The sequence below is a fragment of the Dryas octopetala genome, chromosome 9 (assembly GCF_963921425.1).
Source record: "Dryas octopetala chromosome 9, drDryOcto1.1, whole genome shotgun sequence".
Classification (NCBI taxonomy): Eukaryota; Viridiplantae; Streptophyta; class Magnoliopsida; order Rosales; family Rosaceae; genus Dryas; species Dryas octopetala.
The window spans coordinates 17,834,979-17,858,086 of NC_141374.1; the positions used below are offsets into that span (position 1 = coordinate 17,834,979).

General features: G+C 35.1%; 4 protein-coding genes across 5 annotated transcripts; 2 read left to right on the top strand and 2 right to left on the bottom strand.

Annotated features, from left to right (window-relative positions):
* Nucleotides 1-1,328: 1,328 nt before the first annotated feature.
* On the bottom strand, nt 1,329-5,752 carry EMB1873 (porphyromonas-type peptidyl-arginine deiminase family protein). The gene is made up of 10 exons (XM_086257001.1): nt 5,545-5,752; nt 4,163-4,276; nt 3,981-4,070; nt 3,769-3,853; nt 3,493-3,548; nt 3,322-3,400; nt 3,085-3,219; nt 2,415-2,647; nt 1,938-2,096; nt 1,329-1,681 (listed from the first exon to the last, which is right to left on the bottom strand). The coding sequence occupies exons 1-10, from the start codon at nt 5,629-5,631 to the stop codon at nt 1,574-1,576; spliced, it is 1,146 nt and encodes a 381-aa protein (XP_086113127.1). The 5' UTR covers nt 5,632-5,752; the 3' UTR covers nt 1,329-1,573.
* Nucleotides 5,753-7,337: 1,585 nt separating this feature from the next.
* On the top strand, nt 7,338-13,167 carry LOC147275119 (Phosphoribulokinase / Uridine kinase family). 2 transcript variants are annotated; one of them, XM_086256621.1, is made up of 12 exons: nt 7,338-7,615; nt 8,005-8,378; nt 9,072-9,186; nt 9,479-9,674; nt 9,788-9,901; nt 10,019-10,192; nt 10,370-10,564; nt 10,809-10,931; nt 10,999-11,111; nt 11,375-11,498; nt 11,779-12,051; nt 12,602-13,167. In XM_086256621.1, exons 2-12 carry the CDS (start codon nt 8,039-8,041, stop codon nt 12,818-12,820), a joined length of 1,986 nt encoding a protein of 661 aa, XP_086112747.1. In that variant the 5' UTR covers nt 7,338-7,615; nt 8,005-8,038; the 3' UTR covers nt 12,821-13,167. The 2 variants fall into 2 exon arrangements, with proteins under 2 accessions (XP_086112747.1, XP_086112748.1); XM_086256622.1 differs by lacking the exon at nt 7,338-7,615 and adding an exon at nt 7,703-7,726.
* A 281-nt stretch (nt 13,168-13,448) lies between these two features.
* LOC147275120 (Ribosomal protein L7Ae/L30e/S12e/Gadd45 family protein) lies at nt 13,449-15,207 on the bottom strand. The gene is made up of 4 exons (XM_086256623.1): nt 15,020-15,207; nt 14,831-14,900; nt 14,141-14,246; nt 13,449-13,849 (listed from the first exon to the last, which is right to left on the bottom strand). The coding sequence occupies exons 1-4, from the start codon at nt 15,153-15,155 to the stop codon at nt 13,688-13,690; spliced, it is 474 nt and encodes a 157-aa protein (XP_086112749.1). The 5' UTR covers nt 15,156-15,207; the 3' UTR covers nt 13,449-13,687.
* A 1,102-nt stretch (nt 15,208-16,309) lies between these two features.
* LOC147275121 (tRNA synthetase beta subunit family protein) lies at nt 16,310-22,958 on the top strand. Its single transcript, XM_086256498.1, has 20 exons — nt 16,310-16,466; nt 16,563-16,618; nt 16,706-16,803; nt 17,190-17,319; nt 17,416-17,531; nt 17,972-18,038; nt 18,497-18,538; nt 18,858-18,899; nt 19,157-19,233; nt 19,654-19,780; nt 19,882-20,049; nt 20,328-20,456; nt 20,549-20,650; nt 20,786-20,995; nt 21,369-21,476; nt 21,683-21,772; nt 21,858-21,902; nt 21,991-22,092; nt 22,362-22,463; nt 22,638-22,958. The coding sequence occupies exons 1-19, from the start codon at nt 16,409-16,411 to the stop codon at nt 22,428-22,430; spliced, it is 1,836 nt and encodes a 611-aa protein (XP_086112624.1). The 5' UTR covers nt 16,310-16,408; the 3' UTR covers nt 22,431-22,463; nt 22,638-22,958.
* The last annotated feature ends 150 nt before the right edge of the window (nt 22,959-23,108 follow it).

Here is a 23,108-nt window from a genome sequence, read left to right on the forward strand (position 1 = left end):
GTAAAATTCTTTTATATAAATTAAATACCTTTAAAAAGTGAAACAAATTTTCATCCATAATAATTTCATTCGTGAAGTTTGTGGGCGGTTCATTCAAATAATACTAAGTTTAAAGAGTATAATGTACACTTTAAATTGATAGCGTGTGAAGCAATTTTTCTATTATTAATTAAGTGTTACAAGTTACAACCTCTATTCGAATGACATTTGGATAATGAATGAGGTTTTTAACCTTGAACTAATTCATTTCCTCCTATTTAGTACCTAAATTAAAAAAAAAAATTGTTTACTGTTATGTATACAAAAAAATAAGTTGTATAATTGTATTTATTATTTAATCTTAATTTGTCCAATAAGCAGTGCTATGATTTAATTATTTGAATTACTGTTTAGTGAATTAGTAGTTGTTTTATTTATAGAAAAATTGTAATTTGAAATCCCAAAAAAAAAAAAAAAAAAACTTAAAATTGAACCAAGATGGATTGAGACTTTTTGTCTTTTTCAAAAGTCCTTTTAGAGTGACTATGTTAATGTTGCGTACTAATTTCAAAGGGGAATTAAATTAAAGTAGGTCATTTTCAAGTTGTTTACACAGAGACGAACACCCCAAAAGATTATTATTTTTAATTTTTCTTTTGATGGGCCAAAGATTTTTACTTAATCTTTAATGGGCGTGTTCCAGATTCAGACGCTACAAGCCTACAACAGTGCTGCTGGTTATCTAGCTAAATTTAGTTTGGGCTCGTTGCAATTGAATGCAACATTAACAGTATAATTTTATAGTAATTTTTAGAATTTGAGTAATGCAGTTGCGGAGGGTCAACATCGGATGTGAGAAAAGGTTCGAACACATTTGAACGCTCTCTCACATTCAGGAGTATCTCTCGTCCTGTATTAGAGAAAAACGATAGTTTTATATGTGATTTATGAAAAATCATAACCTAAATAACCTAACTATAAAATGGTTGTGTAGTAGTCCTTGATATGAAGATTCTGAACTCTCAACCATCCATTGATCAGCCTATGTCGAGATTTGGTATTAAAGCATTTAATACTTAATGGGGGTGGGCTCGCTTTGTCCACTACTACAATTTTGAATCATGGCAACATATAAGTTATAAGTTATAACCAACCGTATTGCAAAAAAATTGGAGATAAATCTGCGTTCTTCCAAAGTTGTCTAGTTCAACAATGAATATCATTGTTAAATCCAGTAACAAATGGATTTATTGTGAAGTTCACATCACTTAAGAACTACATCACTTTGGAACTAGTTACTGATGTTAGCCAAATTTAGAGTAGTAAGTAGGGTAAACCAGATACTTAGATTTAATAAGAAAGTGAAAAGGATTTGAATTGAATTTCAAAGATAACCTGCTCAATCTGTCTAGCAGTTAGTACACCAAAACACAATTAATAAGCACCATAATCCTTTCTGGTCTCTAGGCACTTCATTACCTTAATACTTCTGAGAGTTCCCTGGACCCAAAACAAATGGAATTGGAAAGCCATGTAATTTTTCTTTTAGCTTTAATCCCATACAAATGCTATCTGCACTTGTCTATGTATGAAATCAATCATGGTTGACAATACCACGCGGAATGCGGGGTTGTTGCTGAGTAATGCAGTGTATATTTCCACCCCCTAGAACAATCTCTCTTGCACCTTCAATTTTCACCACCTGAGCCAATCCAACATCAAAATAGGCTTGTTCAGCAGCAGAAAAAGTGGCAGAAATGCAATCAATAAAGATAAAAGAAAATGGATTCATATTAATCTACAAATTATATGACATGGTAAGTGGTCATGACTGCAATTTTGTATTTACTTCACATTAATTTCCCTTGCACTTGCAATCCTATGTCGACAAATGCTTTATGAACAGTTATTGAAATTTGTTTTGAGCTAGTGAAATGGAATAACTAAATTCAGCTTACTTCATGGTTTGGAAAGGCTTGAGATATGACGCGAACAGCCTCATCATCCCATTTCTGGTCCCCAAATTGTGGTACAATGACTGCACCATTGGCAATGTAGAAATTTACGTATGAAGCAGCAAGTCTCGTGCCTGCAAGTCTTGATTTAGCTTCACCGTCCTGTTGCAGAAACATTGGCAATGCACTATAAAATTTTGATATTCATTTGCTGGCAAATTTAAAAATTAAAAAGTAATTAGTGGCAATGTTGGACTACATAGTTGTATCATTGCCTGTTTGCAGTTTCATTTGAGATATGCCATCGAGATAAATATGGGCAGCAGTGGCATGTAAAAGAAGAAAAGTTCATGCATTTTAACACTCAGATTAAATTACTGGCTCAATATTTTTAGATGTTAAATTAGCCTTCAGTTGTATGTAGAGAAGAGTTAATTGAAGCAGCATGAAAGTCAAACCCTGGTCCTGTACAATGTTTACCTGAAAAAGTCCTGCAGCCTCTTCATCTGTCATGTATAGTGGCCCCGGTACATGAAGTTTGATTACTTCTAACTTCCTACCATTAGCATCAGTAGTATTGCAGAAAACAGAAAAGGCTTCTGCAGCTCGTTCATACTGAGGGTCTGCTTCATCATCAGTCCAGGACAGCAAAACCACACCAGGCTTCGCAAAACAGCACATATTGTCGATGTGACCATTGGTATCATCATCTCCTGTCAAGCATTTTTATAGATAGTTTAGGTTTGAATAATAATAACTTAATAAGTGAACCAAATGCTATCTACTATATGCACATGTGGACATAAATCATTTCTGGAAAAGTACTGATTCAAATAACATTGACAACATCAACATAAATCGGTCCACAGAGAGAGAGCATCACTGCAAGCAGCCTAAATGAAAAAAGTTCACCAACCGACTTCAGACAAACTAGAAGTGCAGTGGAGAGAATATTAAGGAAGGGGAACATGAACTGTTAGAAAATTGTGCACAAAAGAAATCCATTTATTCTACCTGGTTTCTGGTTTGTTTTCTTAAAGTAGTGTATGCATGAGCAATAAAGAAAAGAGGATCAAGAGCAAAGAGCATCTCAGTATGAAAGAAAATTAATCTAATACGATGTAAGATTGCAACCAAGTAGACTTCTTACCATATAATCCACGAGGCAACCAAATAACTTTCCTCAGTCCAAGATATGTCTTAAGTTGATCCTCTATTTGCTCCTTGGTCAAATCTGGGTTCCTATTTTTATTTAAGAGGCACTCCTCAGTGGTGAGGCAAGTCCCTGAAGGAAGGAAACAAGTTCCAATTGAATCATAATGATGACACCTATACTGGAAGAGAGAATGAGTTTCATATACTAACTGACAAGTTTACAGATAGTTACCTTCTCCATCTACATGGATGCTTCCACCTTCAAGAATCATAGAGTGCGGAAACCTTGGAACCTTCTCGATTGCCAGAATCTAACAGTAGATTATGAGTGTTAGAAAAATAATTAAGCAGTGTCTCAATAAAACAAAGCTACAGATCATGTACAATCAAACAATGATCTAACCTTCCGCGCAACAAGAAGGTCATGACTCCAATCTCGATAACAACCATCATCAATACCTGTAAATCCAAGAATAGGTCCATGATAAAATGCGACCATGAGTAAACATTAAAATGCTGAAATTATACCCATAAGACATCAAAGTTCTAGAAGTCTTTTGTATGTATCAAGAAAGGATTCTAGTGTTCTGTTGCTTGAAATAATGATTATACAATGGCATCCATAGAAAATTCTACCGCTTCATAATGGACATGAGCTTTGAATAATTATCAAGCCTACCTCCCCAACTGTTAAATTTCCAATCAATACCAGCAACCTGGTGCTCTGGGGTACAAGAATAGGATGCACTTCTTCCAACGACAAACTAAGAAAAATAATATTGATATTAGAAGAAATAAAATGTTTTAAAGGTTAACATAAGAATCATAGTATCCTACTAGAGAAAATCTTATCAGAACTTCAAAAAGAAAAAGTCAAACGAAGAAGCTCACTGTTGGCCCTGTATCACGGAACCAAGAATCATTCAAACTCATCTCAATAACCCTGACATTTTGTGGTAGCTGACTTTGTGCATTTGCCCACTGAAAGTGTAATGAATTCAAATTTAAATACGCTGAGAATAGTATCAAAGACTATTAGAGATTAAGGACTTTCATGTCTTACGAATACCAACCTGAGTGGCACTTGCGCAGACAGTCACAGGCTCAAACTTTGAGATTGCAGATGCTACCTTGGCAAACACACGTTGAGCAGGCACTGCATTGTCTCTCCAGTTATCTAGGCGTTCCTATAAGACAGAATGATGATTGGTTGTCATAAAAGGCTGGACTAAGTAGATTATACATTTAGGGGACAGAATGCTAGGAATTAAAGAAAAAGTAAGAACAATGCATCCATGAAATGAGAAATGCTAAGATTGATGATAGGAGTGACTAGAAAAGATAAGATTAAAAACTATTGTATTAGAGAAATCTTGAGAGTGACACCCATATAAGAAAAACTATCCTTAAATGGTATGGACATATACAACATAGATCACTAGATGCACCTATAATCAAAGGAAGATTAGTTAAAATACAAGGTATGAAACTAAGAGGTCAACCAAGACTAACATGAAAAGAACTAGCAAAAGCAAATATAATAAAACACTGCATAAGACAGAAAAAAAATGCAATACGAAAATTCATGTGGTCGACCCCCTTAACTGAGACAAAGATGAGGATGATGGTGATGGTGATGGTGGTGAAATAGATTAAACCTCATATGACCATCTAATTTTTTTCGCTCACAGAAGCAGGAAATTAAATGTTTTTGATTGGGATACAGAGCAGTGTAAGTCCCAACACCCAAGTGAATAGAGAGGCTAGACATAGAGGGGATTACAACTGAGGATTACATAAGAAATGTAGAAACAAATCTATCTTTTCTCTAATAGCTTAAGTTTTTCAGAGATCAGTAATCTAATATGATGTCACGGAAGGCAAAATCTATATTAAAAACCCAACTCTTCCAGTAATTTGTAATTCATGATTATACATCAACTTGAAGTGTCCACTAATGAGGGCCAAATTTGCTCGTGGACATTCAAATCATAAGGGGGTTAGAATTTGACAACCAATCAATATATCATATGCTGCACTATAAGATTCCAGAAAAACCAAATAGACAACAATGAGAGGATTAGCTAATTTAATAAAGGAATATGATCGAGCATAAGCTAAGCAGTTTGCCATATCCCTATTTGAAAGACACAGAATACCAGAGAGGTCTTATTATCACATATAAGTTATAAGAGCTTTATTATTACAGAGATATACATACACTGTACAAAAGGGTAAAAAACAAAAGAACATATCAAATTGGCAGGGTTGACATGCAACTAGGCAATAACAGAAAATTTAATCTTCAAGAACATCAAGAACATAAAATAGGCACATAAGACACAGATTCTCAAAGACCCATCAGCCAGAATAATCCAATTCTACCACAAAAACATGCAAAATTGATGATACCCAGTAAGGCACGTGAGGCAAATCGATGAGAAGAGGTACTTACAGGCCATCCCATCCAACACTGTGAATGGGGTTCCCACTCTGCAGGCATGTAGTATCCATGGACAACCGGCGTGCCTTCCATATTCATGGCTTGCCCTCTCTATCTGACAAAAACTAAGACTTACAAGTGAGAACTCTAGTAGTTTTTGTTTGATTGAAGAAGATGAGCTGAAGGACAAGGAATCTGAGACCTTCTGAACTGGCCTTGTACAGAACAAGTGGGGGCTACTTTAACATATATAGTGGACTGGTGGGGGCTAAAAGTAGGTACTGTTAGCTGCAGATGTCACTTGTCAGGGTTCCAACTTTTTGGCTCATTGATTTGATTGACTAAAAAAAAACAAGGAAAATGCGTAACCACTATTTAGAATTTACATCCATTATTTTAGTCGGTAATTTTAGGGACCAACTATAAGTCTATAAGACACTGCACAGTGCACACTGTACGTCTAAATTTAATGGCTCAGAATTTATAAAGAATAGAAAAAATGAATCTGTTAAATTTAAAGATTAGAAATACACCTGCATTTCGACCAAAAAAAAAAAGAAATACACCTGCATTGTATGCGGTGTCTGCGTGTCAAAGGGAAAGTGGTACGTTATCTCAGCCTCTCAGGTGGTGCTGTTTTCATCTTATGAGTGATGGGTGTTAGCATGTCCAGAAAACAATGAGAGAGAGCTTAAACAAAGAAGAACTGAAAGGCTGCCATGGCCAAATCGGGTTATCTCCGCAACTTAAAATATGCAGGGCAAGTCACACTCTGTACTGGTCCAGGTTCAACCTAAAACGGAAGCCCACGGAAATCTTTTCAAGTTTTCAGCTTCTCGAGACATGAGATAAGGTTCAATGGTGCAAAATTTGGTACATGTTTCACCAATATTTCACCATAAACAAATTTAAAGCATAAAAATGAGCAACGTATGTGCACTTAGGCAATAAATACACAGTGATCATTATAATTAGAAAAATAAAAAATTTACAACATAACATAACAAGATGGTAAGTTAAACACAAACAAAGCACCTGATGCAATTTAAGCTTCATTGTTTTTTTATGTGAACAAAATAAAAGATGGTAAGTAAAACACAAACAAAGCACTTGATGCAATTTAAGCTTCATTGGTTTTTTATGTAACAAAATAATTTTTTTTGACACCTTTATGATATCTCATGCTGTATGAATGATTGATAAGCTTTATTATTTTTTGATGTGAACAAAATAAATTTTTTTTAACACGTTACGATATCTCAATACTGTATGAATGATTAATATATTTTTTATCTCTTTATTCTTTGCGGCTTTTTAAATAATTGATATGTCTTTTATCTTTTTATTTTTGGTAGTATGTGATCCGTTATTGAGATTCTCATTGAGAAAAAAATCTCTATATTCATAATAAAAATTGTTAGTTGCACTTCAAAATAAACTTCCCACACTCCTTTCTCCTCCAAGTTCTTACATTATTTGATATATTACATACTAATTCCTCCTTCTGGTGAATTATTTCTATGAGAAATACAAGTTCTTACATTTCTATGCACAGTAGATAACTTGAAAAAAATCTTTACCACTTTTCAGCCAAAATAGAAAAAAAATCTTTCAATCTATGCCAACTTGTAGTGGTTCAGTCCAAATCAACATTGACCAAAAACAAAAAAAGTCCAAATCAGCCGTGGTCCCCTTAGAGGCCCAGTACAATGTTCTAACTCATTCAAGACTCTCGTCTTAATAACTTCCACTCCATATTGTCACGAAAAAAGAAAACAACACTTTCACGAATCACAGTTACAGACTTACAGCCGAATATATGCCATCCATGATCCATCTCTCTGAGGAATTTTTGCATCTGAATTTTTATTGTGTGTACCTCTCAAACTGAAGTACTTGACCAACCAGCCCCCACCATCTGTCATCTCTCTCTACTTCAACCATCCACACAAGATGACAAGATCAAGAAATCATAGGAACCCATGAAATTTCTCAGAACCTACTAGCCAGTACGTCTCCAAGTAACTCTAGGAATTCTGAGGAATAGTTGCAACTGTGACTTCTTTTTCTTTCATTGAAAAAGGTTTGATGACTTTGACTCAATCAATCTAACAAAATATCTATTTATGCTTTGTGGGGAAATGCCCTCTTGGTAATTTATGGGTCACTGTTTCTTGATGATTTCTTCTTCTGGGTATCTCCATTTTCATTTATTACAGTTAGAATGATACAAGCTGGTCTTTAAATTTTTTTTTTTTTTTGGGGGGGGTGGGGGGGTTGAAGGAGTTTCTTGAATGCTAATTTGTTATTTCAATTTAGTTATTAGTATGCCTACTTGATGTTTTAGCATGGAGTTCTACCTCCAAGCCATATAATGAATTTCACAGTGTAAAGTTGTGCAATTCTTTGCTGTTTGATTGTTCTCTATATAAGCACATTCAAAAGGGTTGCTTTTGCTATTTGTTTATGCAGCATACAGGGAATATTATACATTTTTCAACTCTAAATGGCTCAAGATACAATTTCTGGTGTTGAATCTCCTAGGCCGCGTTCCGGTCTTTTGCGAGATCAGGTCCAACTTGTTAAAAGGAAGGATTGCGATCGATATGAGATTGCCCCAATTCAAGATGTACTGTCATTTGAGAAAGGTTTCTTTATAGTAATTCGGGCATGCCAGTTGTTGGCTCAAAAGAATGATGGCATAGTACTGGTTGGAGTAGCAGGCCCCTCTGGAGCTGGTAAGACTGTTTTCACAGAGAAAGTGCTCAGCTTTATGCCCAGCATTGCTGTCATTGCAATGGACAACTACAATGACGCTAGTCGTATCATTGATGGCAACTTTGACGGTAAACACTCTCATCTTCATCATATCGCCTAGGTCATTTAGAGTTCCTCTAACTTGATTTAGAATTATTTTGGTGTGTCAACCTCTGCAATGCTTGCATTTTCTTTTTCAGCCTTCAAATTTTTCTTTGTTCTGTAAATATTGTTAATAGCCAAGCACTCTCACTTGGAACCACCGTTAATTTCTCCAGTTATTGAAATGTCACATCTTTTCAGTAAATTTGTTTTATAGTCCTAGGCAGCATATTTGTCATTTTAAGGGGGGCATTGCCGGAAACGACGCTTGGATGCCTGAGGCTCTGCAAAATGGGTTGAGGGCCTTTGAATTTTATAACACCGGTTGATTTTTTTAAAAATAGGATGCAGTCATCCGCATCAGGAAGGAGTCCCTGTGGAACTTCTATGAAGTTCAGACTGCGTTCTTCCAACACTTTTGGATCCCCTCAACCCCTTTTTCATTACTAATGGAATATCCTTCAAAAGGGCGAAGGCAGGATTCACAATAAAATAATGTCATTATGTTTTGCATCTTTCAATATTGTTCACTTCCTTGTTTATAGTTTTCATGAAAGTGTACTTCTATTTCTTCCTCCATTGCCATCTCTACATCTATTTTTAAATTATCAAGCATTACAATAATTGATTATAGATCACAGGAGTCATGGCTGAACTCTAATAGTTGTGTTTTGAAACAGATCCTCGCCTGACAGATTATGACACATTGCTTGAAAACATACATGGCTTAAAAGCAGGGAAGCCTGTTGAGGTTCCAGTATATGATTTCAAGTCTAGCTCACGCACAGGTTACAGGTAGTGCATCTCTGCATGATGTGGAAAACATTAACTTGCCATCCTCACTAATTCCATTTGAATTGAGGAGGGGTGGGGATGAAAGAAATAAGATAAAATTATGATTGTGCTAACTAATTTTTTTTTTGGGAGCAGAGACTTGTTTCTGTTATTATTGTTGTGATACGTAATTGAATCTAAAATCTAGAGGAGGCTCATCATGTCTGGCCTTCTTTTGAGTACCTTTTAGATAATTTAATAGCTTTGGTTGTCTTCTGATTCTGCTGTATATGCTTGCCTGTGCTTCTACCAGGACAGTAGAGGTCCCTAGCTCCCGTATTGTGATCATTGAGGGCATATATGCCTTAAGTGAGAAATTGCGACCTTTGCTAGATCTTCGTGTATCTATTACTGGTGGAGTTCACTTTGATCTTGTAAAACGGGTTTTACGGGACATCCAACGTGCCGGCCAAGAGCCTCAAGAAATTATCCATCAAATATCTGAAACGGTTACCCCTTTATCCCGTGTTAGAATTTATTTACAGAGTGGCCTCTATAACATGTAATTATTAGGCATACAAAGGATTTATGGTGGTGGTTCTCATCTACAATTTTGATACAGGTGTATCCTATGTACAAGGCCTTTATTGAGCCAGATCTCCAGACAGCACATATAAAAATCACCAACAAGTTTAATCCTTTCACTGGTTTTCAGAACCCTACATATATTTTAAAGGTTGAATACTAGATTTTATTTTCAGGTCTTTTTCTCTGTCAGTTTGTATGCTTCAATTAAAAAAAATTGTTTATTTTTTCTGACTGTTTTACTGGGCCATTTTTTTTTTTGTTGCAGTCAACTAAGGCAGTGACAGTGGATCAAATCAAGGCTGTTATTTCTGAAGATCACAAAGAAACCACAGAAGAAACTTATGACATATATCTTTTACCACCAGGTGAAGATCCTGAAGCATGTCAATCGTATCTAAGGATGAGGAACAGGGATGGCAAATACAATCTCATGTTTGAGGTTAGACATCTGTAAACTAAAGATTCTTCAAGCTAATATATGCATTTGAGTTGATCCTACCAGTGTCCTTGCCTACTTGTATATCAAAGGTGTTTACATCTTTGATCATTGTGTGTCTAAATATCATAGTTTGTTCTAGAGAAGGATTTCTGACTACTCTCTCTCTCTCTCTCACAGGAGTGGGTTACAGATAGTCCCTTCATAATATCACCTAGAATAACTTTTGAAGTTACTGTGCGTCTTCTTGGAGGTCTCATGGCCTTAGGGTATACAATTGCATCCATCCTGAAAAGAAGCAGCCATGTCTTCTGTGATGATAAGGTTTGCGTGAAAACTGATTGGTTGGAGCAACTTAATCGACAATATGTTCAGGTATCATGCCATTTTATGCATTTTTGTTTGCGACACATTTTTATTTCCTAATTGCGTGCTGACTATTTTATTTATACTAAACTAATTGATATATATATATATATAAATAATACTTGATGAATCAGTCTGTAAAATATAAATGGACTATTAGTACATTACCAAAAAGGAAAACAAGACTGTTAGCATTTGCTTTTTAGGTGAAATTCGTAAAGCTTAGCACTAACTTGCTGAACTGGGTACGAAGGTGCAAGGAAGGGATCGGTTATATGTTAAATTTGTTGGGGAGCAGCTTGGCCTTGATGGTTCATATGTTCCGCGTACTTACATCGAACAAATCCAGCTGGAGAAACTTGTAAATGATGTCATGGTATGACTCTTCCAACTGATCATGCATTGTCTTGCTCATACATGGTCCTGATGTGATCAATCTACAGGCCTTGCCAGATGATTTGAAGACGAAGCTCAGCATAGATGATGATTTTCTTTCAAGCCCTAAAGAAGCCCTTTCCCGAGCCTCAGCAGATAGGAGAAGCAAGTATCTCAACCGGTACTTTTCATTTTCAGCTATTTGCCAAGAATTGAAAGGATATTAAAATGAAAAGGGGGGGAAGGGAAAATGAGGTAAAAGAAGAATTCAAAATTACGAAAAGGAAAAGGAAGGCCACTGGATATCATCACCCATTTGTTGGTTAGCTTGTTTGAATCAAACTACTGTTTTAGTTTTTCATAACCAATAAACTATAATCCAGCTGATCATGCTTTTTATGCACTGATTAGTGCCTTTAACATCATATTCTCTATTTTGGGCAGTGGTATATCACACTCTTACTCAAATCAAAGGGACAAGACTCTGTCCAAGCTAACAAGACTTGCTGTTAACAATGGAAGGTTTGATGGAAGAACACTGGAATCACCTGCAGCACTTTCAAACCAGGTGAGCTAACGGTTCCTCGTGTATGGCTATGATATTTTGTTTTCTCACTGCGCAGAAACTCCGCTTCTTGTATTGGGTTTCTGAGAAAACAGAGAGAGAGGGAAATAGGGAATGCTGACACTGTACCCCCCACTCCCTCCCCCTTTTTAATAGAGTAGTATTACTATCTCTAACCCATCATTAGAATGTTAGCTTCTGCTTATTTGCTCCTTTTCTGTGTCTGCATGGCACCTAAATATGAAATTTTTTTCACCAATAATTTTGTCTTGTATTATTTCAGGGAATTATTACTCAACTTTCAGAACAAATTTCTACGCTGAATGAGAGGATGGATGAGTTTACATCTCGTGTTGAAGAACTGAACACCAAGTTCTCAGTCAGAAAAGCTTCAGCTAGCCAGCAAAACTTGGCATTGCAGGCTGAAGCCTGCAATGGATCTGGACCTACTTCTCTTTTTGTTACTAGCTTAAGTAATGGTGCATTGGCAGGATCACTTCTGCCCACTTCTTCATCTTCTTCTCAATTGGCCAAGGAGTCCCCACTGATGGAAGAGGTATTTTGTAATAAATAAACTTGTGGTGATAGATCGATTTTGTTTATGTTCACACATTTCCCTCCCTTCTACATATAAATCCTAAAATTATTTTTAGAAAAAAGAAAAAGAAAGAAAGGAAAAGCTTGTAAGATTTGGTTAGGCAATGATATTAGTGGAAAGATGACTGGTGGACATACCTTCAAGGCAGTGTATCAACAATGAACACGAGATCTTTACATGTAACTGTAGTTAACTTTTCCTCCTTTGGAAGACTGGTGAGAAATTAAGAATTTTCTCTTAATTTTGAATAATTGGTAGAAACATGTTGCATGAAGTTTATTTCTTATGAATCTGGTAGTAACACTCTTTGGGACTGAAGTCACGATGTCATACCAAACTGCCAATGTCCTGTTTCTGAGTTTCTTTTTCTGTTACAAATGCAATTAACCGTTTGAAGTCATACAATGAAAAAGGTGAAAAGAGGATGATTGCCAAAGGTCTTTGATTTGCATTTTCTTTTCTTCTTCCTTTCTGATATGCTTATTTCCTTATTTGGACCACTCAACAGATAGTAGCCATCACACGGGGGCAACGTCAGGTCATGCACCAAATAGACAATTTGAGCAATCTTCTGCGAGAGTATTCAGGAGAGAGGTGTCGCCAAGGAAGAACAGATAGTAACAGAAGAATGACTGATATTGACTCAATTGGTGTCCCACTTATTCTTACTTTGGCAATTGGTGGCTTAGGTGTTTTGCTTTTCAGGAGTCTGACTTCCCAGAAATAATTTCATGGCAAGCAGCTAACTTCCCAGCATACAACCCTCAAGGGGGAGGAAGATACAGGATTTCTGGTGTTCCAAATAAGGGTAACCTGCCTTCGTGATGGAAGGAGGCAAATATCCATTTCTAGGTTTGTACTAGTGTGGTCAGGCCATATTGTAAATATTTAGCATACATAAGTTAAAAATGAGTAAAATTATATATCTTTTGTCGTTGTACTCAACTTTTTGATATCTTTCAAAATACAAGTGGAAAGTGTTGCAGATGAGCCAGTCAGATCCAGATTTGCTCTTATGTGACATATACTACTTAATCTGCATAGAAATGGAAGATTTGGCAATTCTTAATTTCATTTGGTACTTGGCTTTGCACTATGCATTTGGTAAGTCACCTTAGACTTGGCAGAAAGAGTTTAATTTATCTTTTATTTGGGTAAATGAAAGAGTATAAATTGAGGGGAACGTCACATAGAAAATGCTAATTGCTAAAAATCCAATTTGAACGCCACACTGCAAATTGAGAGAACTATAGGTTAATTCAGAACCCATTAGCCGGCCAACTTGTGGTGATCTTGCTCCAACATCACCGTTTACGTGTACCCAAAAAGAGAAAAAGGCTCATCACATCATGTCATCATGGTAAGAAGCCCAAGGTCCAAGCTTCACGGGACAACCATTTAGAAAAACAGTCATGTTCCAAAAATAAACCGACTCTGCCAAATGTTTCACTTCAATAGTTACACAATCGAACACATTGATATTTGCCAATACAAAGTACAACGTCCAGCACTTAGAGGCAGAAAAAAAAAAAAAAAAAAAAAGAACCTAACATAAGATAACCAGTACAAGGGGAAGTAATTTTTTTTCCAGTCTTCAGAAAAGGGAGGATTGAAGTTCAGAAATATCTTCTGCAACTTGATCATAATCTGCCTTTAGTTTTCCTTGTTCCTCTGCGGCTAATTCCCCCTTGGTAGGCTTGGTTGTCACCAGAACACAGCAAGTCGGCCTCTTGGTGGCCCCTGCATTTGCAAGATCCTGAAGAAGACATTTACAATACTAAGGTTACTAGTTTTCTAATCAGTGGTGCAGCTAAACATAAACGAATGCTTTCCTATTGAACAATATTGAAAACTTTTATAAAGAAAATACCCAGAATTATAAGGAACTTAAAAAGATGAGTGAAATAAAAGTTTCTTTAGATTATGTTTGGCTAATTAGTTGTTGGTTTTTGTTTCTCACATGTGTCCACACAAACAAATGTCTCAACCACAATGTAGGGCGACAGAACAATGGTCATGCAATAATTTTTTTACATTGCAAACTTACTTCTTTCGATGTCACATAAACATATGGAATTTCAGCCTCTTCACATAAGATTGGAACATGAGTGATCACATCAATAGGAGAAATGTTCCCAGCTATAATACATATTCTGCACTCACAGAAAAACAAGGATACAAAAATCATTAAAAAAATTTATAAAAGTAACTCCAACACAATCTTTATGCTAAATCCTTTTCATCCCAGGAAACAAATAAACTAATGCTTCCATTTCTGCGGCAATCTCAGACCTATGGAACATAAGAACTAGAGTTAGCAGGTTAAGACCACCTTCTGCATCTGATGAGTACATTACTACATTAATTGCACTACATCCATAGCACCGAGACTGTCAAATTAAGTTCCTTCTCTCAGTATGTGATTCTACTTCAAAACACTTCCCTGATTCTAATAATGTTATCGCTCTCCAAGTCATATTAGTCAAGATTAAATGAGCTAACCATCCAACCTACCATCAAGTTATGCCTTATTAAAACATGTTTCTGTACTCCATTCTAACTCTATTCATAATTGAAGATCAATTGAATTAATGATAACTCATATATCTGATTGTGTTTCAATAATCAAACAAAAATCAATATAAGTTGGGTTCTTTCCGTTCTATCTTTTATAGAAGCAAATGAATTTCCCCAATAAAAATTGAAAATAAAAAGAGGAACTTGACAAAAAACTGACCCTTTTTGACCTCGCCTTATGCTTTTGACTACTTCCTTCACTCCTCTCTTCAAGCATTTGTGCTCAGCAGCTACAAAATACAACAATAAACATCAAATTTCACACACATACATACGTAATTACAGACATATAAATATATATATATTTGTACATGTACTTCTATGTATATGTAAATCTATATGTATATACCTCTCCGAACAAGCTTGAGCGTTCGCTTGCAGAGCTTCTTCCCAGCAAGGGGTTTGGCTATGGGAGCAAGAGCCTGAATCTTCTTCCTCTCTCTCTCCTTCTGCTGCGACTTCTCTACTTCGCTATCGCTTCCCATCTCTCTCTTCCTCTTCTTTCTCGCTGGCTGGAGACTAGGGTTTTTCACTCTCTCCCAAAGTCCCACACCAACACTACTGAAAATTAGGGTTTTTTATCACAAGGGTTTAAGGAATTGTGGGCTCTGGGATGGGCTTGATGAATGGATACATTATTTGGGCCCAGCCCAACCTCCGGCCCAAATAAAAAAGTAAAAGCAAAAGTGTTAGCATGAGTTAGGACATGTTTACTAAACTGACCAAAAAAAAAAAAAAAGCAAAAGTGTTAGCATGAGCTTGGACATATTTACTAAACTGAAATCGGAATGAACAAAAATTGAAATGAAGAGAAATTAGAATGAGAAGAAATAACATGAATCAGAATCATCAATTCTCATTAATGTATTTACTAACCGTCATAAATGAAAATGAAAATAAAATTGATATCCATAAACGTGTTTATTAACTAGTAAAAATCAGAATCAAAATGAATTTGATTACTAAAATACTCTTATACAACATCTATTATATTTCTTAGATGCTATTTATTAATCATAATTGCTTAAATGATAAATATTTATTTTGTTACTATTTATATTTCTATCAACTATTTATTAATCCATTATATTTTTTACAATTTTAATATTTTTATTTATTAATCCATTTATTAACTATTTATACTTAAAATTTTAATATTTTTTACAATTTATTTCTATCAACTATTTAATATTCCTTTTAAATGATAAAATAAAAGGTATTTTTAGTTTTTCATAAAAAATGTGGGGTATTTTGGACATGAAAATTTCATTACGATCCCCTTCCTCATTCCAGACCCTTCTAAAGAATCTTATTCACCCAAAATCATGAATGCCCCACGTGCATTCCATTTCTCCTTTAAGTTTGGTAAACAGGGGAATAAAATTCTATTTTCATTTCCAACGGTTCAGTAAACACAAGAATGAGAATGAGAATGATTCTCAAATATTATTAAACACAAAAATGAAAATCATTCTTATTCACATTCTCAATATTAGTAAACATGCCCCTAGTGTGTTAAGGAATTCAACTGTGTAATTAGTCGGTAATTGGGTTGCCTTATTTGTAATTTTTTAATTCCTTGTGGGTTTAGGAATGTAAATATATAGATACCCTTTTGTCTGAAAATACTTACGCTAAAACTATTCTTTGCAAAAAGACCATCGAAACGGAGAGTAGGGTTTTGGTTTCTCTCTCGTAGTGGCAGTGTGTGTGCTATCGGAGAGAGTCTGAGTCCGCCATGCCTACAGTCAGCGTGGGACGGGATCGTCTGTTCGAAGCCCTAGGAAGAACTTACAGTGAGCTCTCAACTTCCCAGTCTTACTCATAATTTCATCAATGTATTTATCTGAAAAAATTGAAGTCACTCTTTCTTGTTGAATTGAATCTGACAGCTCAAAAGGAGTTTGAAGATTTATGCTTCAATTTCGGCATCGAGCTAGACGACGTCGTACGTAGTTTGCTTTCTCTTTCTTTTCTAATATTCTCTGATATATCTTTAAAACGCCAAACTGCTAATGATTAATTCGTATTCTAGACAACTGAGAAAGCAATTATTAGAAAAGAAAAGCATCAGGACGAAGAAGCTGACAATGATGAAGAAATTATTTACAAAATCGAAGTTCCCGCGAATAGGTACCTTTTCTTTTTCATCTTCTTTTTCCAATGTATGTAGAATTAAATTCCTACTATTTAACTGACTTTATTTTTTATTTTTTTTTTACTTTTATTTTTTTCAATGAGGGTTTACTCAATTGGGTTTGTTTTGCAACTTGATTTTTTGTTATAATACGTTTTTTATTTATGGGTTAAGTATTCCTTTTAATGGGTTGGTTTGAGATTTTAATATTAACATAATCCATTAGGCCAAAAGTAATAAATAACATACTACTCTTGTTTGATTAATGGGGTAGGCTCGATATAGAGTATCAAGGACTACTTGCAGGAATGAATAATTGTTATCTAATTTTCACACAATATATAGAGAACAGTGACAACTTTGCTATTTGATTTATATGCAGATACGATTTACTTTGCCTTGAAGGGATTGCCCAAGCGCTCCGTGTTTTCAATAGGCAAGAGGAGGTTCCTACATATAACTTGGCGAACGTTAGTAAGGAGGCGATGATTAAAATGCATGTAAAACCAGAGGTAGATATCTTAGAGTTGAAAAGGATTATTATGGGTGCCTTTTGTTTATAGTGCTACTGTTTAGTTCACAACGGCCTTTGTTTTTTTCATTTGCAGACATCTTTGATTCGCCCTCATGTTGTTTGTGCTGTTTTAAGAGGCATAACTTTCAATCAAACAAGTTATAACAGCTTTATTGATCTCCAAGACAAGCTCCATCAAAATATCTGCCGGTGATGTTTTATAACTCATAGCTTTGATTAACAATTTTAGTTTGGCATTCTGTTCATTGCCCCAACTGTATACATTTTCTGTTCCGTACATCTGCATTGCAATAGGACAAGTCATCCGATCTAGAAGATCCTTTGATGAATATTTTTTTTTCGTCTCGTCATTTTATTTTGTAAAGGAGTGTGTTAGCCAATTAGGCTCCAATTTCTCTGTAATAAATTTGAAAGTAATTTATACGGTATGTATTGGTCATTTAAACTAGATAACGGTAAGAATATCAAAACAAACCAGAATAGTTTTTTAAATATTAGAAGGGTAAGAATAGCATGACAAATCAGAATGAATGCATGGAATTATGATAAGAGTTAATGCTTGCTTTTATTCCCAAAGCTTTCCTGTGGTTATTCAGCTGAAGTTCTTACATCCATCATTTGCTTTATAGGCGAAGAACCCTAGTCGCCATTGGGACTCATGACTTGGATACATTGCAAGCCCCTTTCACATATGAGGTTGGGTTTTGTAGTACTTGTTATCTTTCCTACAGATTGTAATTAGCATTCTTTTTTGTATTTGGGATCATGTACTATCGAATTTAGGGGGAAGTTTCTGCTAAATTTATGCCAATGTGTTAGATTCTATGTTGAATTCAACTTTTCAGATCTAGGAATGAAAGGTGGAAATTTCTGTCTTGGGCAAATCTCTCATAATACAGCATGTGTATTAGCTAAGAAACCATATGTTTCCCATATTAATTGTTTGGTGGGCTAGCAGTGGTTTTATCTGCAATGGTAGAACAGTGCATTTGGAAGATTTTATATTTGATAATCACCCTTTTTTTTTTCTTCAAGATTCTCTATACATTTTGTTTTAACAAAGAATTTTTCATGTTCTTCTTCCATTAGTAAATTCTACTTCTCATATACTAAGACATGTTACTGGTGACTTACATTTATCTTTCCATGTTCAGGCTTTGCCACCTTCAAGTATAAGTTTTGTGCCGCTGAAAGAGGTAACTATATCTAGTTTTTTTTTTTCTTGTCGAAAAGAAGGTAGTTGTATCTGAATTTCATTTGTTAGCGCAAGTAATATAATCAACCCAAGTTTTTATTATGTCAAGATGAGTTCACTTTGGTCAAGGCTGAAATTGTTTTTAATATATGGTTTCGCTTCAATGAGTTCTGTCTCACTAGGACATTTTATCTTATTTCCAATATAGTAGTTTATATGAATATGATTTTGCAATATCTCTATGTCTGTGTATAGTTTGAAGATACTTATTATTGGATATTTCTAGTACTGATATCATGTTATTTTGATTTCTGTGTTAGGTGAAAAACTTCAGAGCTGATGAGCTGATGGAATATTACAAAGTGAGTTCTCAACCGGGTGCTTTTTATTCTTTTCATCTTTATTTTTCCCTTTTCCCCCCTTTCTGGGGAAGGTTTATCGTTCTGTCATCCAGACCGAACAAGGATTTGTCATTTTAGAAACCATTGTGATAATAGTGACTTTGTGCACATCTTTTCATGAATCTCCTGTTTTGTATCAGATAGTAGTTATGAGACTCTTAAAGAAATTAAGAAAGTATTGTATCTTGATCCATATTTTTACCACTGTATTCTTGCAGTCAGATTTGAAGCTGAAGAAGTTCTTGCACATAATAGAGAACTCACCGGTCTTTCCTGTTTTATATGATGACAAAAGGTATGATAATTTTTTTCTCATACATTGATTATTATGGTAATTTTGAATTATCAATTTCCACTCTTTCTGTGTATATCCTTTTATTGTTACGATTTGAGGATTGTTTTGAATACCAACGAGGATTTGGTTGGAATGATCAGGCCCATGGTTTGCTCCCATGTGGTCAATCCCCCTCCAGGTACCTAGCTAGCTATTTGCTAGAGTTTCCTGCCTCCTAAAGATTGTAGGGTTTGGCAGGAGGCCCCAGTTTCAAGCCCGGGTCTGCCAAGCTAGTTTGGGGGATTTCTGGGTATCAAAAAAAAAAAAAAAAAAGGATTGTTTTGAATGAGTGCATGTGTATTATATTCTTGTTGCCTCTTTATATTAGGCTTTGCATTTCTTTTTAAATATTGATAGGTGACCATAAGTTTATTTTCGCAGAACTGTTTTGTCTTTACCCCCAATTATTAATGGTGCACATTCAGCAATCACTTTAGAGACGAAGAATGTTTTCATAGAATGTACAGCTACTGATTTGACGAAGGCCAAGATTGTTCTGAACACAATAGTAAGAAAGTGAAATTTTCGGATGCATTTATTTGCTAGTTTTTGGTTCTCACTTATTGGTGGATGATGGAGTAAGCTTTTTATTATTATTATTTTTTTTAGGTGACAGCATTTTCATCATATTGTGAAAGAAAGTTTGAGATTGAACCCGTTGAAGTGATATATTCTGATGAAAAGTCATATGTCTATCCTGATTTATCAGTCTACAACATGGATGTTTCCCTATCATATATTAATGGTACAATTGGAGTCTCTTTGGAGACGGAAAAGGTATATCAATAGCTGCATTTTACCTATTCCTACTTTATTCTTTAATAGGCAGAAGAGGTTATTATTGCCTAATGATTGTTTTTAAGGTTAATATTGTCATGAATTGCATGATATTCCTTGTCACGTGGTTGATATCATTTGATTTTCCTTGTCATGTGATTAATATTATTTATATGATATTTGTTCCACCAGAGTGTTATGCTAGTTTACTTAAAGACTACTTGTCTAGAGTATGAACTATTATGTATAGCTGATTTAGTTAGAATGTTGCCATGTAGGTGACTGATTTGTTGAATCGGATGCAATTGCGTGCTGAGCAATCTGTATCAGGCAATAACCAGGGTGATATCACTGTATTTGTACCTCCAACCAGAAGTGACATACTTCACCCTTGTGACATTGTGGAGGTTCAACTCTAATTATTCAGAGTGATCGTACTGGCTTAGTACACCAACCCTTTTCCGTGTTTTCTTGACAAAGCATGTTCTTTCTTGTTTAGGATGTTGCAATTGCTTATGGATATAATAATATTCCAAAGAGAAAGCCTGCATCTTTGAAGCCACTATCCTTGAATGAGTTCAGTGATCTTATCAGATCGGAGGTGTGGAACAAAGAATTGTCAGTTGATAAATAGCAGTTTCAAGTTACACCCATCCATAGTTTACTTAATGGATGTGTGATTTTGCAATACATATTATTCTAACTTCTTTTCTGATGCTTCAAACTTTTGTCTTAGATTGCGATGAATGGGTATACGGAAGTCTTGACTTTTATATTGGGATCATGGAGAGAAAATTTTGCAATGTTAAATCGTAAAGATGACAAATCCAAGGCGGTGGTTGTTGGAAATCCTCGCTCCTCTGATTTTGAGCTTGTACGGACCAGTCTGATGCCTGGATTACTGAAAACTATTGGCCAGAACAAGGAACATCCAGTTCCCATAAAGGTATATGTTAGAATGTCATCTTGCTTCTACAAGATATCTTCTCTTTTGGAATTTATTGATTGTTGATCTCTTGCCTGAATTTTTACATATTTTCTCCATCTTTTTAAAGGAGGTTTTATTGTAAAATTATACTGGGGTTTGCCACTTCTTCATTTTTTCTGATAAATTATAGAAAGAGTTGTAGCATGGTTGCATAACTTACGCTACATAGTATAAAATTATTCAACTCTTTATGTCTGTCTGTTTGTTTGTCTCTCTCTCTCTGTCTGTATTAAAAAATAAAAATTTCATCATGCTTAATAATATTTATTTATGCTTTTCTTTTTGTTATACGCTTATTTAAAAATTTCATGTCATTTTCACTATATTATAGATCTTCGAAGTGGGTGATGTGACACTATTGGACGAGAAGAAAGATGTGGGTGCAATAAATCATCGCCAACTAGCAGCTCTTTACTGTGATACCACCTCTGGGTTTGAGGTACAATAGAAAAATTCCTGGTGTACACAGTTTTGTCTCACTTATTTTTCTCAATTATTATAAATGATATTTACTGTATATAATTTACTTTACCGGTATATTGGATAGCTCTAAGATATGTGAGTGTTCTCTCCAGTGACTTGACTGTTCAAGTGGGTATTGGTGAAAAAATTACCTATTTCTTACCTTTGGTTTCTGATCTGCAGTTGATTCATGGCCTGGTGGACAGGATTATGGAAGTGACAGGGAGTTCTTTTGTTACAAGTAGAGAGGAGTTGACAAAGCCACCATCAGATGTGAGTATATTCTTTTACTTTCAGTTTTCTTTCAATTGCTAGGAGGTTTGTATGAATGATGCACTCACCATTTTGAAATCTACAGGAGGAGCCTGAGCTGAAGAAGAAATACTTGATAGAGCCATCAGATGTGAGTATTTTCTTTAACTTGCAGTTTTCTTTCAATTGCTTGGAGTTTGGTATGAATGATGCACTCACCATTTTGACATCTACTGAAGGAGCCTGAGTTTCTTCCGGGTAGGCAAGCAAGCATCATTTATAAAGAGAGCTTCTTTCATAAAGAGAAGAACATTGGAACTTTTGGCATTGTGCACCCTGAGGTATATATATCATCAGTTAATTTTGTGATAAGATTATAGATACAGATTAGACGCTGCCCTTTAAATATTTCGATTCTTGCTTTAGGTTATTCATCAGTTGAGCAATGAACTTTTGACTGTTTTTCATGCAATGTAGTTTCTCAAAGTACCATAATATACACACTATTGGTTCATATAGTTTATATTTGTTCCATTTGAAGCAAAATGCTCATACTACTCTAGATCGGTTTCTTGCATATTAATTAAAATGTATTGTCATGACTTTTCAGGTCTTAAACAACTTCAACATCACTTATCCTTGCTCCTTTGTAGAACTCAACATAGAGAGTCTTTTGTAGTGCCTATTCTGTAACAGCAAATGTATCTCCAAGGTTATTCTTTTCCACTTCTGTTGTTGCTCTTGCGATGTGTTCTTACTCTTTTAATTTGAAGATTTTACTCTCTCTCTCTCTCTTCTGTACACAAACGCACACAAAAATGGAAAATGGTAGCTTGTATGAGCTTTGCTGATGCTCATTTTACTGTCTATTATGTTGGACTTGCAGGTACATTTGTTTGCTACGCATGGAGCTGTGTTGCAGGTTCTCAGAGACTGATTTTAGCAGCTAACTGATGTAAAAGAGATGAAATGAAGAAAATAGTGTCAGGCCTACATAATCAAATTATGGAACCATTAGACGGGGGAAGAAAATGTCATTTTTGTGCCCTTGATTTGGGTTTTTTACGAAATTATTGAGTATTGAATTGGTCTTTTCTAAGAACAAAAAAAAGAACAAAAAACATGTTATTGAAAGATATACTAATATTTGTTGCCAAATCATAAACATTCAACAGAGATATGGTATTCCATTTTTACCGATTAATAATCTGATCCCCAAAGCTTGTTTGGTTCCCAGTCGGCTTCAAACTTTGTGTGAATGTGCCTGATGCTTCACTATATATTATTAGGGCAATCTTTCCACCATAGCCCAGTTCTGCTAATTACCTAAGCATTCAAAATTATTTTTTTTGAGATA

Excerpts from the sequence above, each read along its gene's own strand:
- LOC147275119 (XM_086256621.1), top strand. The coding sequence starts at position 8,039 with ATGGCTCAAGATACAATTTCTGGTGTTGAATCTCCTAGGCCGCGTTCC. Across the intron at positions 10,193-10,369 it reads AATACAATCTCATGTTTGAG|GAGTGGGTTACAGATAGTCC; the intron begins GTTAGACATCTG and ends TCTCTCTCACAG. Across the intron at positions 11,499-11,778 it reads CTGCAGCACTTTCAAACCAG|GGAATTATTACTCAACTTTC; the intron begins GTGAGCTAACGG and ends GTATTATTTCAG.
- LOC147275120 (XM_086256623.1), bottom strand. The coding sequence starts at position 15,155 with ATGGGAAGCGATAGCGAAGTAGAGAAGTCGCAGCAGAAGGAGAGAGAG. Across the intron at positions 14,247-14,830 it reads ATAAGGCGAGGTCAAAAAGG|AATATGTATTATAGCTGGGA; the intron begins GTCAGTTTTTTG and ends CTGTGAGTGCAG. Across the intron at positions 13,850-14,140 it reads TTTATGTGACATCGAAAGAA|GATCTTGCAAATGCAGGGGC; the intron begins GTAAGTTTGCAA and ends TGTCTTCTTCAG.
- EMB1873 (XM_086257001.1), bottom strand. The coding sequence starts at position 5,631 with ATGAATATGGAAGGCACGCCGGTTGTCCATGGATACTACATGCCTGCA. Across the intron at positions 3,549-3,768 it reads GAAATTTAACAGTTGGGGAG|GTATTGATGATGGTTGTTAT; the intron begins GTAGGCTTGATA and ends TTGGATTTACAG. Across the intron at positions 2,648-3,084 it reads GTTGCCTCGTGGATTATATG|GAGATGATGATACCAATGGT; the intron begins GTAAGAAGTCTA and ends AATGCTTGACAG.
- LOC147275121 (XM_086256498.1), top strand. The coding sequence starts at position 16,409 with ATGCCTACAGTCAGCGTGGGACGGGATCGTCTGTTCGAAGCCCTAGGA. Across the intron at positions 17,532-17,971 it reads CTCCATCAAAATATCTGCCG|GCGAAGAACCCTAGTCGCCA; the intron begins GTGATGTTTTAT and ends TTTGCTTTATAG. Across the intron at positions 21,773-21,857 it reads TGACAAAGCCACCATCAGAT|GAGGAGCCTGAGCTGAAGAA; the intron begins GTGAGTATATTC and ends TGAAATCTACAG.